The sequence below is a fragment of the Xenia sp. Carnegie-2017 genome, unplaced genomic scaffold (genome assembly GCF_021976095.1).
Source record: "Xenia sp. Carnegie-2017 unplaced genomic scaffold, XeniaSp_v1 HiC_scaffold_22, whole genome shotgun sequence".
In the NCBI taxonomy this organism is placed as follows: domain Eukaryota; kingdom Metazoa; phylum Cnidaria; class Anthozoa; order Malacalcyonacea; family Xeniidae; genus Xenia; species Xenia sp. Carnegie-2017.
In genome coordinates this window covers 581,825-598,702 of record NW_025813485.1, presented here as the reverse complement: position 1 = coordinate 598,702, position 16,878 = coordinate 581,825, and the positions used below count along the sequence as shown (strand labels likewise).

Here is a 16,878-nt window from a genome sequence, read left to right as displayed (position 1 = left end):
TTCAAAATAAATTTTTGAAGTTGCTTAGCTGCTCATATTGTAGAAACAGTATTGTTTCGTATAACCCATCTCAAATTTCTAACCATGTTTATATTGGTGTGAGCTGACTCATTTTCAGCGTTTACGCATTTTGTAAGTAGAGACATCTTGCAGCTTCCTTCAAAGTCTTTTATTTGGTTCTCAGATATGCAGAGCAAGTCTTTAAAGCTTGTGTGAACAAAGGTAGCGATAAAATCAATCAAGATACCAAACTTCGTAGTAAATTGATTCTTGAAGTCTGCCACCACTTCATTGTTGATCGAACTAAAAACGACAATCTCTTTGAAGATTACGAGCTCGGCATGAATGAGATTGGTTTTGAAGACGACCATAGAGTAAAGTTAGTTAAATACGTTGCAGACAAATATTTTACACTTCACCTTTTCCATTAGGACCATTACAGCAAACGTTTCTGCGAGACAGTGATACCAAACAGAAAGCCTAGCGATAGATTTCAGTTAACTAAGTTAATACTGTTTAAGAATCAATGAAGTATGTAAGAACAATAGAAGATTATTTTAAATATCAAATACAAAACTTACACTGTTCAGTGACTGTTTTGTGATTTCTGCGTTTCTTGTGCCACGATTTGAAATATACCGCCATCTTTATGGCTATAATTTTTTAATTTTCAAAGGATTTTTCCTTAAGCGCATTTCATGTTTTGTTATAATATACAACCTTTAACGTTGAGAAAATCGATAAAAAAATAAAAGTTCCGCTAATATAGAACGCTCACGCTTCAACAAACACGATGGTGATTGCTTTTTGGATATTCAAAGTCCAAATGTTCCTGAGGTGTTAATGTATGACAGAACTTTGGCTTCATCCACAGGGCATTCAAGAAATTTTACCATAGGCTGTATTTAAGACCAATGTTTTAGACCTGATAATCGGTTTTTTGAACGTATGGTGAATGAATGAATTAAAATAAATTATATAGTATACAGGGTAGAAAAAGGGAAAAACGCTTTCAAAAAAACCAAACAGGTAAATTCCACACATTCCAAATGGTTTTGATTTGTAATTGATAAATAGCATGTTTTTTTTTATGTAAAACAAATGATTAAATCTACTAAAATCAGGTATCATACATTAACTACATCAAGCAACTTAGCCTCTTTCGTTTAATATTTCTTGCTTGTTTGTTCGCAAATTATTTATTTTCCTCTGAGGTAGTGACCCAGGTAATGTGAAACATTTCTAAATCAAAAAAAAACTTCACTAAAATGAAAAAAATTAAATACTATTGCAAAGTACATATGTGTTATGATCTAATGTGATCAATTACATTAGACCATTAAACCATAATTTCATGGTACCTAAGGGTCTCAATTTATACAAGAGGGTATCACATAGTACATGATTCAGTTTTCACAAAGTAGGTGATGGTCTCATGTGGATTTCCCTTGATATGGTTTATTGACTCAGGACAAAAAGTTAGTTACTATCTACCTTCATGAAATGATGGCAGTCAACTACGTCAGGGCTTTTTACAACATTCTAAAGAAAATAATCTTCAAGTTTAAATCAAATATGGGGAAATTTGAGAAACAAGTAAAAATTGGGAAAATAAAATATAACGGAGTTTTTAGTAGTGATAGTGCGCAGTGACGAAACAATAGATTGTTTAATATAACCAAAGGAAGACAAACTGATATAAAACCCTGTTAAGCATAAATATACAATCAATGAAAAAAGAGAGAAATCAACAAAAGATGGTTGCATTTCTCACTGCCTCTAAGAATAATAAAGAAAAGTGAGCGAAATCCTACCTTAAATCCCTCGCAAAGAGAAACGATGTCGTCACAAGAAAGGAGAGTCTCTTCATTAAGCATAAATAGAGTTAAAGCCACACGAAAAAGGATTTTTGAACCTTCGTAAAATAAACAGTCCCATATCCTAAGAACTGTCTAAAACAAAAAAAAACAAAATTACGGATACAAAAGTTCTTCAAGACATGTTTCTTGCTAACTGTTAAACCTCAATTATGGCAATAATTAAATTCAATCACGCTACGTCATTCAATATTTCTATCAAAATGCATTATTAAAGGACAGAACAAACATGTGTATATTATAAGAGTGTGCTGGTTTAAAATTCGTTCTAACCTCGATAGGTAATACATCAGTGTAAAGACAAATAAACCATTTTGTGGTAGGTACAGCGACATCAACGTCAAGTTTTTTGAAATGTTCTGCCAGCACTGGTGTTTTTCTCCTTCAGATAAAACATAAAATCTTTAAAATCCACACAATTTACTCACTGAGGCGTATTTAAATCAATTGTGTTTACGGATTATTTCATATGAATATATGAACATAGCCCCCTCCCCAATTATCAATGTTTCCCCGCTCTTGAATTTAGTGCTTTCGGTTCCCTCAAACTAAACAGTTTTAATGACAAACGCAGTCAAAATCGCAAACAAGGCACACGAAAAAGGAAACATTACAGAAATTTATCTGCCAATGAACCACTAGGCACACCAACGAACCACTAGGCACACCAGCGAACCACCAGGCACACTAATAAACTACTAAGCACACTAACAAAACCACTAGACACAGTAACAAAACCACTATAGGCACACTAACAAACCACTATAGGCACACTAACAAACCACTAGGCACACAGCGAACCACTAGGCACACTAACCACTAGGCACACCAACGAACCACTAGGCACACAAACGAACCACTAGGCACATCAGCGAACACTAGGCACACTAATAATCCACTAGGCACACTAACAAAACCACTAGGCACACTAACAAAACCACTAAGCACACTAACAAACCACTACATCAGCTACACTAATAAACCACTAGGCACACTAACAAACCACTAAGCACACTAACAAACCACTATAGGCACATCAGCGAACACTAGGCACACTAATAAACCACTAGGCACACTAACAAAACCACTAGGCAAACTAACAAACCACTAGGCACATAACAAAACACTAGGCACACTAATAAACCACCAGGCACACTAACAAAACCACTAGGCAAACTAATAAACCACTATAGGCACATCAGCGAACACTAGGCACACTAATAAACCACTAGGCACGCTAACAAAACCACTAGGCACACTAGCAAACCACCAGGCACACTAACAAACCACTAGGAACACTAGCAAATCCCCAGGCACACAAGCAAATAACCTAAAGCAAATTGCTCATTATGTCTGTGTTGTAAATGGAAGAATTGTAAATTACAAGACACACACACATTAGTTCTTCAAGAACAGCTTGTTCAACCATTAATCCTTGCATTTTTGTACTGTAATAATCTATAAAAAAACATTTATGTTCATGCAAACCAATTCAATGATTTTATAATGTCTGTATGATAAAACCTGGAAGTCTTTTAGTAACAAGAACATCAAGGAGCCAGAACACACGTTCTTCATGTTGTACAACAAGCAACAGCAGAGCAACAATGTAGTTAAAACCCTAAAGCAATATAAATATAGTTAAAACCCTTAAGCAATATAAATATAGTTAAAACCCTAAAGCAATATAAATATAGTTAAAACCCTTAAGTAACATCAACATAGTTATAGTTTTGTATTGACTGATCCTCAATTCCTTCTTACTAAAGCATTCTAGACACTCTTTCTCCAAACTAAAGACAGCATGGATCATGGATGAGTTTTTAGGAGATTTAGATTATAAGATACTGTTAATTTCAGTCAAATTTGGACTTGATTTTGGTGGCTTATTTGTGGGTATTTTTGTGATTCTAGCCTAGACAAGTAAGGTGCACACTGCCACACAGAACCCTCCCTTAAATCCATTCTTGCACTAAATAATTCAAATCTCTCTCCTTTCTAAATCATTCCAGACCCCTGGCTCTTCACCATGGGCAAACAAATGCTCAATCTAAAGGAGGGGTGCAGATTTTCCAAGGGGGTGCATCAATGTCCCTGCTAATGATGCCAGAGCCTTAGGTCATAGTAGATTTATAAGCTTGCAGGTAAGTGAACCTTGCATAATGAAAGTGTTACTAACTTCTTGGGTGGTCTGTGCTAGAGATTATAGAGGTGAGTGCACCCCTAGAAAATCTGCACCTGCTGCTCACTAAACCTTCCTAGATCCCAGTCTCTTTACTTAAGTGTCCCCAACACCCCTCTCCCTACTTAAGCTTCATTCAGACTCCTTTTCTCACTAAAGCATCCTGTAGACCCTTTTCCTTCATAAAACAAAGAAAGATGCAACACATTAAATAAGTTTTGTTGATCATAAATGTTGCAATTATTTTACCTGAATATAAATAACAAACATTGCAATTGCTAAATCAGTACAAAAACACAACCAATAATATACGAATAAAAATGAAGAAAGTTCTGATCTTCATTTGAATAAAACTACACCAACCTGACAATAACCAATTTTTGGATTATAAAGTGAATATGCACTTAGCACATTAAATAGAGATTCTTTCTTGGAATTAATATCATCAGAAAAATGTATGTTTTCTGGAAATGTTCGATGTAAATCTATGAAATACAAACAATGATAAAATCCAATTGTTTTTTGTACACATAAATACATTGTGTAACAAAATTGTTTATATTTCGAGACCTGTTTTTATACTTTCAATAACATGAGAATCTTTTCTTGCTTCAAGCATTTGCTTATAAACACCTTGCCCATGTTTCCATCGTTTTCTTGCTCCACTAACATCAAACCACACCTAAAAATGCTTAATATTTAAAAAATGCAACATATACAGCTTACAGTATTACAACATCAAAATCAAAAAAATTTTTTTTTATACTTGTGCTCTTTGAGAAGACGGGATGCCTTTTCTACAGTATCGCTTTACTACAAAAATAAAATAAATAAATAAAATATCCCATATGCAATTCTCAATTTACAAATTTCAAATGACATAATTTAGGAATTTCACTAACCTTTGAATGATTTTCGTGTACGGTGTTCTGGATCAACAACTTTGTCCCACTTAATTGCACGCTTGGCCATAATTACCAAATATTCTGACATGAACTTCTCATATGTTTCATAGTCAAAGTCATCTTCACGTTCAAATCCATAGTCATCAATCTTACTAAGTATTTGATGTATGAAATCAACATTTCACAATTTCTAACAAATTACTCTTTTTCACAATTCCTTAATTCCTTACTTTTGAAAAGTCCTAGCATTTGTAAAAATTTAATTTTGTTATCCATACATTGCTATCACAAATGATTTTTCATGGTTTAAGAAAACTAATCTTTAAATCTCACATGCCCTTTTGGAAATTCAAGTTGTCCACCAACTTTTACAATTCTTAATACTTTACTTACTAACCCGGATAATCAACATTTATAAGTATGTAGCTTTGTCCTCTTATTAGGAATAAGACATTTACATATATTTCCACCTTATCTGTAAAATATTTTTTTCTTGGGTTCAAAAGCAATTTATCAATTGTATCAATTATAAAATATATTAAATTTATTGAAAATTTGGAACAAAATATTCCATTCAGGAGAAGTAGCTAGGAATTATTAGATAAGAAATGTACGTCATTTGAAACTTTCAGGAAACGTTTAATTACTTTGTTCATGAATCGTACATATGTATATTGAACATAATTTTACCAAGCATTAACAGATAAATGTATAAACATCTTCAACTGACCTTTTGATAGTGGACATTTTCACCAGGATATAGTAAATTTCATGTACAGGCAGGTTTTTATAACTCAACCGTCTAGACACTTTCTGTCAGCAGTCAGAGAAATGTAAAGAAACAACTAATTTACCAAGGAGAGTACTGCTTTTCATTAAAACTAAAAAATGTAAAAACTTTCATCGTCTTTACGAGTCCTTCAGGATAAAAATATTCATGAGTAGAATATCATCTTCCATGATTCATCAAACGACAATGCAATCCACCGCATTCGATGAGAGAAGTGATAATTTTTACTGTAAACAGCAGGAAATAATACTGCACTGTGATTGGCTGGATTATGTTAATATTGATCACAAAAAACTGTGAAACATTCTGCAACAAAATTTTTTATCTGAGAATGTTGTCAAATTTTGTCTAGGCTCATTATGAATAAAGGTTTTATTTTTCTTTTCAAATACCTGAGAACCACACCAATATCTACAAACATTCGTTTTAAAAGAAAAACATGAACGACTTGTTGATCTTTTCGAAAATTTGATCTAGGGGGGAGGAGAAGTGCGATAGTAATATGTTTTTTTCGGATAACAAAAACTGCCTATTTTGATTGATACACTGACACACGTATTAATTTCATCAAAAAAAAATCTTAAAATAATATTATTCTTTCTGGAGAAGATAAAGTTTGAGGTCTTTAGAAAAGATATGGTTTTCTCTATCCAGGAGGCTTGTGCAATATATTTCCCTTATCATATTATCTCCATAATTTTCTATCAGCATTCAACATCTGAAAAATATAGTTTTAAAATAATTGTGAATTACTGCCTCCCGCACCTAACCCCGTTTGCTTTGACTAGGCTCCATGACGTAAAATGTAATATAGACAAATAAAATTATAAAAAGAAGGAAGTGTTTATAATAATTTTGAGCTCATTGCTGTTGTTACTGCTTCTTTTTTAATTATTGTATCTTTTCATTTTCTTCGTTAACCGTTTTAGTTTTGAATTGAAACTTTGAAAGTAAAAATTGGTAATTAAAATTAACTTTTTATGCCCGCGCCCGTGGTCCGCATCATTATATAAAGTTGAGCAGCGGCATGCAAAGGTTCAATTTTCATGTAAGTGTTTGTAAACGTCAGGATCATCGATCATTTATTCATTTTGTATCGTTGTTTTGTATAAAAGAATGGGCAGACAGTTTCATATCATGTACAGTATCGAAATATAAAATAACTATAATGGATGGAGACAGTGAAGACGAAGAGTTTTATGACGCTTCAGATCATCCTAGTATTGTTTTAACTTCTTCCGAAACTCAATTGTTCTATCGCCATGACTTACAAAATTTAGGGTTAGTTTTTACTTTTTATTTGTCGTTTTTGTACTTATATCTAGTTGCTCCACATCAAGTAAAATATTGCATCATCACTTTTTGTAGAAAAGAGTTTGATTCTTCATGTGTTTTAAATGATTTTGAAGCAAAGGTTAGTTAATCAGAGACAAGTAAATTTGCCTTCGAGAGTATAAAGATTTATTTTACTTGTTTCTGTTTGAACTGTGTGTTTACATATGTATGAGAATAGTGGTTATTTTTTGATAGATTGCTTTGCTTAAATGTATGATAAAGAACTTTTTCACTGTAAACGAACTATGTCATGCAGGCCTAGAGAAAATAACCCTTGTTAATTGTACCATCACATGATACATCATAAGACAAAAACATACATAGAGCATTTCTATTTCAATATATGTGAGCTTGTTATAGTTATAGCTATTATGTATTTGACATCTAGGGCAGAAGGTTGATTATTGAGGATATATAAATGTTAGCTGTACAATTGACAATCTTTTGTTGCCCTTCTTTCAATTAATGTCAATTTTTATTATTTTACAAAGGTATTTTACAAATACATTTTTTAGGATGAAATTGATGGTGGAAGTCAGCTTGAGGTTGCACCTGGTGAAGAAAAACATTGTTTGAAATCAAATGATGTAAAAAATTGTGAAAACAAAGTAGAGATAGGGATTGATCAAAATTTTCATGAAAGTTTGAACATTGCTCCAGTAGCTCCTCCAAGACGAAAGAAAAAACATAAAAAAGAAGCTGAAATAACAAAGGTAAATAATCTTGGTAATAAAAACAGTTTCTTCATGATTCTCTAAATATTACTTTAGGAGCTCAAATATTAGTGCTGTCATCCATAATAACTTTCGTGCTTACCAAATTATTTTATGTTAATTTATATTGTAGGTCTCAGAAAACTCTGAGTCTTTTGTCTCAGCTGGTGCTGTGGAACAAGTCAAAAGTTTGCAACAATCAGTTGACTTCCAAACAAAAGCTCTAAGTTCAGTTGATAAGTCAAATTCTGAATGTGATGATGAAATTGAGTCACATTTAGACATAAGTACGCAAGAAATGAGCGAAATCTTAGACAGAAACAACTCTACAGAAGTTATCACACCATTGTATTTGCAACGAAATAAATCCCAATCTATATCGTCCATTGGAAGTTTCTGTAGTGTCTCTAGCAACATATCATTTCAAGAAAGATCAAAACGATCTGGATCTCAAGCATCTCTTGGCAGTAACACAGATAAAATTACAACAGCATCTACAGCACTAACTGACCAGGTATAGAAAGTACTTTAGCTTCTGGGTATCAAAGTCCAGATCTTAGATGCAAATACTAAACAATACATTGTCGCGGAAAAATTGAATCTTGATTCATTTCAATAAAAGTGAATAGTTACTGTTAGTAAATTGTATTAAAATATGAAATGTTCTGCTTAAATCCTGACAGGAAATCCTTGAGGCTGTAGTTGTTAGAAATTTAGATACTGGTGAAACAATGCCCCTTAGCGAAGCTGAGAAGAGCCTTCCTTCTGGAGTAAATCCTCTTGCGTTACATATTATGCGCTTGACAACCGAATTTTCAAGGTGCTTGTACATTATAATATTGTTCATATTTCTATATTTGTTAAATGTTGGTTAAAAATCGTGGATATTTGTTACTAGCCAGAAAGATCTGGTCGCATCAGACCAAGAAGATGTTGGAGATGATAACGTTACAACTCGAAAGATTTTAAGAAAAAAGTACGTGACATCGTCACTTTTTTACATGAAATGCAAACTTACTCGTCATTCGTACTTTCGCGTGTTTCTTTTTTCATTCATTACTGTATCATCGTTTGCTATTATTTCATTTAGAAAAAATTTACGAGGCTTATTCGCACGAAAGATAAAAAGTAAAGATCAAAAAGTAAAAGGAGGCAAAGACGGTGATTAATATACGATGATTGTTATTTCTGTAAACAGTTGCATTGTTAACGCGAAGAAAGTTTCTTTTCGGATTTTTTGATATAAAAATAGTTGAAGTATTATTTTATCAGGTAAACGGGGAATGGATGAAAGTTCGTCAAGTGATGAAGAAAATCCGCAATCTGAAAATTACATAAAGGTGAATTCTTAGTAGAAGAAGTTTTGTCATTAAAATTCTAGTGAATAACGAAGTATATTTGCAGGTGAAATCTGCAAACGGAAAAGGACAATCCATTATTAATAAACTTAATATAATCCAGGATTTGAGTGGAAAACACCAGGTTAGTTGAACACATAAAATTTGCTTAGCTAACAAGAACTATCGCTTTATTTATTATGTGATTGTTTTGCTTTGTCAATCGTCTTATCTCTCTTTTTAATTATAAAACTCAAAGATTATATTACTTGATTTTTTTATAGGGTGCTGTTTGGACTATGAAATTTTCTTCATGCGGCAAACTACTGGTATTAGTAGTTACTTGAAAAATTCAACATTAACTTTTTTTGTTTGATTTAAAGTGTTTTTCAGTAATGTTATTCAAGTTTCTGAAAATTTTGTATTAATAATTACAACATTCAATGTTGATAATCTACGTACAAGTTTATTGTTATTTTTGACAGGGAACAGCTGGTCAAGACAAAGTTGTCGTAAGTATAGACTGTATTACCCAACGTTTGACAATGTTTCGCGGTTTAGCATTGACAATTTTTCCTCGTTTAGCATGTTTGGGTATTAAAAACTGAGAAAGATTTCTTTGAACAAATGCGAAACAAATACGCTAAAGCAGGTTAGCCATGAATATCAACATTCATTTTTAGTTTAATAACATCTAACATTATGCTGACTTTAAGACTCGGAACGTACTGAAAGTCAAGAAAAATCATTAAATGTTGGAAATGAGGTACTGTATTTATGATAAAAATGATGTATAGAATTTTTTATTTTGTCATCAATCATAACTAATTGTTCATCGTCATTTGTTATTTTCTCGTTTATGAAAACATGCTGTATACATCTTCTCATAATTGCAAAACATGATTGTTTATGTATTGTAATGTATTTTACACAGAAAGACTCGAAGGATGTTGTTATCGAACAAGATGATTATCCGGAAGGGTTTTATAAAGCACCATTTTGCTCCTATGAAGGTCATGGCAGTGATGTCTTGGATCTTTCATGGTCGAAGGTGTACACCAGTGTTAAAAATTTAGTTAAATCATTTTGTTTCAAACAATGATCGAATTCTAGAATTTCATTAATAATTTTAGAATTATTTCCTATTGTCATCATCAATGGATAAAACTGTTAGGTAACAACTGATGACATATGGATTATGTAGCATGTGTGTTAACGATTTAGTGCTGTACATAACATATGTGTGTCTAGGTTATGGCATATATCTAGAACTGAATGTCTCTGCTGTTTTCAACATATTGATTTTGTGACAGCTATTATTTTTCATCCAAGAGTAAGTTGTATTTTCTTTGAAAGTATTTCACTTAAGTTAAAAAGCATTTATAAACTTAAAGACTGGCTCAAAGTGAGGTTGATTTGTGGATAATTTCACTTTTCAAGGATGATCGATATTTTTTGAGTGGCTCTTTGGATGGCAAAATACGACTTTGGAATATTCCAGATAAAAAAGTCGCCTTGTGGAATGAACTAGAAGGAGCAGGTATAATCATTAACTTTATTTATAGTTCGACTGTTTATTTATTATGTCGTTGATAAACAAAAGTAAGTTGAAATAACATCATTTTCCATTTATATCTATGCAGGTAGCCATCTTATAACTGCTGCTAATTTTTGTATGAACGGAAGATTTGCTGTCGTAGGCACATATGATGGACGGTGTATTTTTTACGAGACCGAAGTAGGTGTTCATTTCTTTTGACGAATAGCTGAAAGATACTCAAAACAGCATGTTAACGTTGTCCTACAACACCTTAGATATGTACAAATATGTTCTTATTCCATTCTGGAGTGATTACTGTTAATTTTTTAGCATCTTAAATACTACACACAGTGGCAAATCCGATCCTCAAGGAAGAAACAGGGAAGAAAAATCAGTGGAATAGAGCCAATGCCAGGAGAAGATAAGGTTTAAATATTTTATCTTGAAGGCTTTATTTTACTTTATTATTTTAATTTTATAACTGTTTAATGTTCACAATTCAGATTCTTATCACGTCCAATGATTCGCGAATTCGACTTTATAATTTGAAAACACATACACTGGATTGCAAGTATAAAGGCTTCACTAACTCAAGTAGTCAGATAAAAGGTAGCTTCAGGTATGTCGCCCCCAGTATTTTGGAAATTTTATGTTGTAAATATTTCCTGTTTTGTAAACATTCCAAGTCATGGATAAACTTAAAGATTTCATCCGAAAATTTGGGAAATAATTAATATAAAAGGTACAATTTTTCAGTCACGATAGTGAGTTAGTTGTCTGTGGCTCTGAAGATCACTATGTCTACATATGGAGAGCTAACCATCGTATTTCAACAGCAAGGAAGGATAGAAACGACTTCTACGAAGGCTTTTCAGGTATTTGTTGCTTAGCAACAGCTAGCGTATGTAATGCTCAGCAACGACCCGTTGATTGTCACTCTTTGGTCTTGTCTTTGTTGCTATATGAAGGGAACAGTAACGGAAGGGAAAAAATTAATGTTAGAGGGGAGGGGAGAAGAATATTTTGTTTTTCTATAATGTCTAACCATGTTTACGAGTTGAATTGTAATAAAAATAAAAATCCCAAAACTGACTTTTTTGTTTAACAAAATATTTGAATTATTTTTTCTATCAGTAGATATTGTGTTACGAATATTGTTGTTATAATAATAAGCTCAGTACTAAATACAATATTGTTAGATAGAAATGGTTTGCAGCAAAGCTTGGTTGATTAAATTTTGTCGTTTGCTTTTCAATTTTTATCAAAGAATTTTAATTTTAGCTCACAATGCCGTAGTTACTGCAGCCATATTTGCTCCTTGTCCGTGGAATGTTGTCCAAACAGAATACAACGATAACAGTACTGGTATGACTGGACCTGAAGTCATTGTCACTGCTGATTGGACAGGAGCGATTAAAATATTCTTGAATAAATAGGAGACGCTCAGAAGAAATGTGTACTGTCTGTAATGACTTTAAGTTTAACAACTGTTAATAGCCGGTCCTTCATTGAACGATTGACATAGACAATTCTATATACTGCAAATTTGGAAAATATTGATTTAAAACTGTAGTAGCATTTTGTATAAATCTATAAGCTTCTTTAAAACAGCAGGCTGTTTAAGCTCGGTTCTTGTATCCAAGGTTTATAAAGTTGTGAAAAGTGGAAAGTTAATATCACCGTAAATTTATCAGAGCTAAGAGAAGTTCTATACGTCATATGTAATCGAGTTATAAATATAGAACTATTTCATTCACAATATTTCTTTTTAACTTCTTTCGTTTAGTTGTACATCTTAATTTGATCTTTGTCTCGAGCTCACTTAATCTTTGTGTACCATCTATTACAGGCTTACCAACAAACAATCATTCATAGAATTATAAGAATATAATGTAGTGGCTTAACACACCTCATACAATCAATGTTTCCAGATATTTTATGTTAAAAACCATAAAATAAACCATCTAAGTAAAATAACAAGCATACCTAAACTTTTCCTTTATAGAGAGTTTGGTATAACTACGTCATGATTACGTAATAGCATCGGACTTTAACAGACATTACTGCGCATTCACTTTAACTTTATTTATTTTTTGATAATATCAAGATACATGAGTAACTTTAACGAAAATACCATTCCCGGAAGTTTCTGATTACCATACATAACACTAAATCAGTTTTAATGTTGAGTGTTAGGAAGAAAAATAAACTTAAATTGTGCAATCCTTTAATCAATTGATTATTACTTAAAACAACAAATTCCCCACAAAGATGTCGTTGTATTTGAAAAAGACATTTTAGTCAATAAGATGTGATCAAAAAACTCGTTCATATCCGGGATTGGATCGACTTCGACCAATGATGTACGAAACAAGCACAATAAGTACCACTCCTCCAAGTGCTGCTCCGACAGCTATAGGTACTGTATTGCTGTTTCTATTCTTTTTCCGATCGCCGTCGGCTTGATTCTTGACAAAGTTTTCATAAGGTAGCGCATCCTCCAAACAATGTTTTCCTATCATAAAATGAAAAAAAAACTGGGTCAATATTTTCACTGTTTAAAAGAATGCCTTGCCTCAAATGTATACATAGTCTCACAATGTTATTTCGAAGAAGTTATTAAAAACCAAAAAATGATCAAAGTGACGATATGATGTGCACGAACCTTCGTAAGATAGTTGAGGATCATTTGAGAATGGTTGAATGGCAACGTTTTGAAATGCTGCTTTGACTTTAGTACTTATATTATAAGTCACAAGGGAAAGACAAATATAATTAACATCTTTATCAACAGTACCAATTATACCAAAGCCGTTAGTTTCAACTTTTATTTCTAAAAAAGAAAAAATGTGGAAATTAAAGTCTGAAAACAACAAAAATAATGACAATAATTATAGGTAAACAAAATAAATGAATTGATTAGTTCTATAGGTGTCCATATCTTGGTTTCACTTTTTGCACTGAGTGAATTATTATTTTTACTCTTTCAGTCGAACTGATCATTTTGTTGATACAAAATCACGTTCATTAAATTAGACTTATATCATGCTTCAAAGCATAACAATATCTTTAGAAAAAATGCTTTGAAACGAAGTATTGCAACAAATTAGTCATTACTAACAAGCAAAATTGCTAACAGAAAATCAGAAATGCATACAGAAGTTCTCTATGAACGCCAAACATACCTTTTTCATTAGGATTATCAAAATGAAGACTATCATCAGTGTCGAATGTAGCTTTGATTGATGGTACAGACCAATTTGTTGAATTACGCTTGAAATGCATTTCAAATTGATGTTTAGGATTGATGTTTATACCGGCATCGTTCCACTTGATTTTAAAATAAGCATAATCGTCGTGAAAACTACAGTCTCCATCCACAATTGTATAATTTTCTTTACAATTTAACGGTATGTTTGTTTTTTTTTCTCCCTATAAAAGCAATTATTGTCTTGTTTAAGTTGCATATATATAATAGCCAGCTCCATACAATCAAAAATTAAGCCTAAAGTAAGACAAACAGTCTTATACGTCTTATAAATTTCAATTAAAGTATGAATTGTTATATTTCAAAAACCACTATTCATAGTTTAAACCATCATTAGTCATACCTCCTCAGAAGAATAAATAACTTCAAAATTTATTGCAAGTGTGGCCACTAAACATGGTTTCTTATCCTCGTAGATGTGGATGTTATTATTGTGAACGACCTGGGTTGACGGAGGAACTGATTGTGAGGGTTCCAATGGACCAATAGACGATGATGGTTCTATAGACGGGAGAACTGATTCTGAGGGTTCCAATGGACCAATAGACGATGATGGTTCTATAGACGGGAGAACTGATTCTGAGGGTTCCAATGGACCAATAGACGATGATGGTTCTATAGACGGAGAACTGATTCTGAAGGTTCCAATGGACCAATAGACGATGATGGTTCTATAGACGGGAGAACTGATTCTGAGGGTTCCAATGGACCAATAGACGATGATGGTTCTATAGACGGGAGAACTGATTCTGAAGGTTCCAATGGACCAATAGACGATGATGGTTCTATAGACGGGAGAACTGATTCTGAAGGTTCCAATGGACCAATAGACGATGATGGTTCTATAGACGGGAGAACTGATTCTGAGGGCTCCAATGGACCAATAGACGATGATGGTTCTATAGACGGGAGAACTGATTCTGAGGGTTCCAATGGACCAATAGACGGTGCTGGTTTTATAGACGGGAGAACTGATTCTGAGGGTTCCAATGGACCAATAGACGATGATGGTTCTATAGACGGGAGAACTGATTCTGAGGGTTCCAATGGACCAACAGACGATGATGGTTCTATAGACGGGAGAACTGAGTCTGAGGGTTCTAATGGACCAATAGACGATGATGGTTCTATCGATGGTGTGACAGGACCAACAGAAGATGAAGACTTAGTTGGAGAGAAGTCAGCATCTCGCAGTTCGAGAAGAGGCCTAATTTTTGGTGGCCATTTGAGATTAATGGATTCAGAAGAATCCTGATGAGCAGATGACAGGACTTTCTGAACTATATCAATGAAATTGTAGTCGTTTTATCCGAGAAAGATGATTTCAAATGTTGATTTGATGTTTGAATTTGACAAATCCAGTAATAAGCAACATTTTGCAAAATTTATAAGAGTAAAGAATGTTATTTCACAACATAGTATTGTGATTGCATTTGGTTACGGTAGTTTAATCAATCATCATCATATAAATTGACAGTTTTTATCTATGGGTAAAAATGTGGTATTTTGCATACGATTTATACTACATAAATTGTTTCAACCAAATCATTGAATGGCTGATAAAATTGTTGTCTAAAGCTAAATCTAAAATTACAAAACAGCATTTTAAAAAACCAATAAATTAATCTCACAGGGAAGGAGCGAGGTTTTTTCAATACATCACTACAAGGTGCCAGGTGTCACAGGAAATTTGTCCCCTCCATAAAAAAAAGCTAAAGTTTGTAAAGTGGGCCGATTTCCGAAGAGGGGGGCCATATTTACTCGAGGTGGGTGGGTGGGACAAAAACCTTGATTGCTTCGATTTTAAATTTAGCTTCAGATTTTTTTCTCGTTTCTCCTTCGTTTGTGTGCTCACATTTTGTATCATTTAACAGACTTATATATTCCTGGTATTCTACGATTTATGGTAGGTAAAATCTTGCACTACAACAGCGACTGTCAATCTAACAAATGCATGGACTCGTTGAAAATGAAAACACAAAAGCGTGCAACCTCAAAAATTACAAAATAAGGATGTTTTTATAAAAGTCGAGATGACTCATCTTAACCTAAACAGAGCTCATAATTGTTATCAAGTTCTTTGAAATTGGTCAGCAATTTAGCATCAGCACTTAAATTAACGATACGCATCAGATGAATATCATTGTTATTACGCTATTTTTTATCACCAGTATGTCAGCAGTTTTCGGCATTTTCATGTGATAATCATGGTTTCAAAGGTAAAAAAATCAAAACTAAAAAATTTATATTTATTATTAAACAGGATATACCAATTCATGAATTCGTTCCATTATTTATCATTACACTCAAATTCGTATTTTAGTCGATCAAAACATCTATAATGTGATTACTTTCAATGTGGAACCATATTTGAGTAAACTACCTCAACCAAGCTATAATAATATTGTTTAAATGTAATAAGCCATGCTTGAATAATCAAAACTTTTGAACTTACCAATACATATATGGACTATAAATAAAATTGCTATATTTCGCACCATCTTCTGCTCAGGAGGTTTTGACCAAGCAACCACCTATTGAAACGTGAAATGAAGACTGAACATTGAATCGTGAACAAGTAACTTGAGCAGTCACATGGCATAAGCCGTGTGATCATATCAAATATTTATGATAACATTTAACGACTTTATCTGTATATTTCGTAATCAACAAATGACAACAATAATTCACCAAAGAATTTCTTCAAAAAAGTTGCCATCTTAAAAAATAGGTACTTTAAGGTGTCCTTGCATGAACACAATATAAATTATATTTAACAAGGATAAATCATAAATAAAACAATTCTTTACAGTTCTCATTCGTGCAAAAATGTTTTAAATATTCCCTGCAGACTCAGTATTGTGCTCACGTGCTTGAATCGTGCAAAAGTGGGTTCACCACTGTAGTGATGTCCTCAAGAGATCTCACGAA

At 32.9% G+C, this 16,878-nt stretch overlaps 3 protein-coding genes across 6 annotated transcripts; 1 reads left to right on the top strand and 2 right to left on the bottom strand.

Moving 5' to 3' along the window:
• Nucleotides 1-1,043: 1,043 nt before the first annotated feature.
• On the bottom strand, nt 1,044-5,965 carry LOC124447511 (growth hormone-regulated TBC protein 1-like). Its single transcript, XM_046998467.1, has 11 exons — nt 5,695-5,965; nt 4,962-5,116; nt 4,826-4,872; nt 4,630-4,741; nt 4,423-4,544; nt 3,402-3,498; nt 3,273-3,335; nt 2,151-2,260; nt 1,815-1,952; nt 1,495-1,542; nt 1,044-1,242 (listed from the first exon to the last, which is right to left on the bottom strand). Exons 1-11 carry the CDS (start codon nt 5,709-5,711, stop codon nt 1,153-1,155), a joined length of 999 nt encoding a protein of 332 aa, XP_046854423.1. The 5' UTR covers nt 5,712-5,965; the 3' UTR covers nt 1,044-1,152.
• Nucleotides 5,966-6,827: 862 nt separating this feature from the next.
• Nucleotides 6,828-12,440, top strand: LOC124447509 (WD repeat-containing protein 44-like). Of its 2 annotated transcripts, XM_046998465.1 has the most exons (22): nt 6,828-7,035; nt 7,123-7,168; nt 7,605-7,802; nt 7,936-8,316; nt 8,486-8,622; nt 8,701-8,778; nt 8,893-8,963; nt 9,075-9,142; nt 9,207-9,284; nt 9,424-9,468; nt 9,625-9,651; nt 9,725-9,791; nt 9,856-9,905; nt 10,074-10,190; nt 10,273-10,313; nt 10,391-10,472; nt 10,580-10,679; nt 10,783-10,877; nt 11,010-11,105; nt 11,183-11,298; nt 11,436-11,554; nt 11,961-12,440. In XM_046998465.1, exons 1-22 carry the CDS (start codon nt 6,923-6,925, stop codon nt 12,113-12,115), a joined length of 2,280 nt encoding a protein of 759 aa, XP_046854421.1. In that variant the 5' UTR covers nt 6,828-6,922; the 3' UTR covers nt 12,116-12,440. The 2 variants fall into 2 exon arrangements, with proteins under 2 accessions (XP_046854421.1, XP_046854420.1); XM_046998464.1 differs by lacking the exon at nt 11,961-12,440 and having other exon boundaries at nt 11,436-11,880.
• Nucleotides 12,441-12,749: 309 nt separating this feature from the next.
• On the bottom strand, nt 12,750-16,535 carry LOC124447512 (cell surface glycoprotein 1-like). Of its 3 annotated transcripts, XR_006948739.1 has the most exons (5): nt 16,403-16,535; nt 14,291-15,227; nt 13,865-14,111; nt 13,345-13,512; nt 12,750-13,194 (listed from the first exon to the last, which is right to left on the bottom strand). XR_006948739.1 is itself a non-coding variant. In XM_046998469.1 (2 exons), the coding sequence occupies exons 1-2, from the start codon at nt 16,446-16,448 to the stop codon at nt 14,563-14,565; spliced, it is 711 nt and encodes a 236-aa protein (XP_046854425.1). In that variant the 5' UTR covers nt 16,449-16,535; the 3' UTR covers nt 14,290-14,562. The 3 variants fall into 3 exon arrangements, 1 of the variants encoding a protein (XP_046854425.1); XR_006948740.1 differs by lacking the exon at nt 12,750-13,194 and having other exon boundaries at nt 13,344-13,512; XM_046998469.1 differs by lacking the exons at nt 12,750-13,194; nt 13,345-13,512; nt 13,865-14,111 and having other exon boundaries at nt 14,290-15,227.
• Nucleotides 16,536-16,878: the final 343 nt, after the last annotated feature.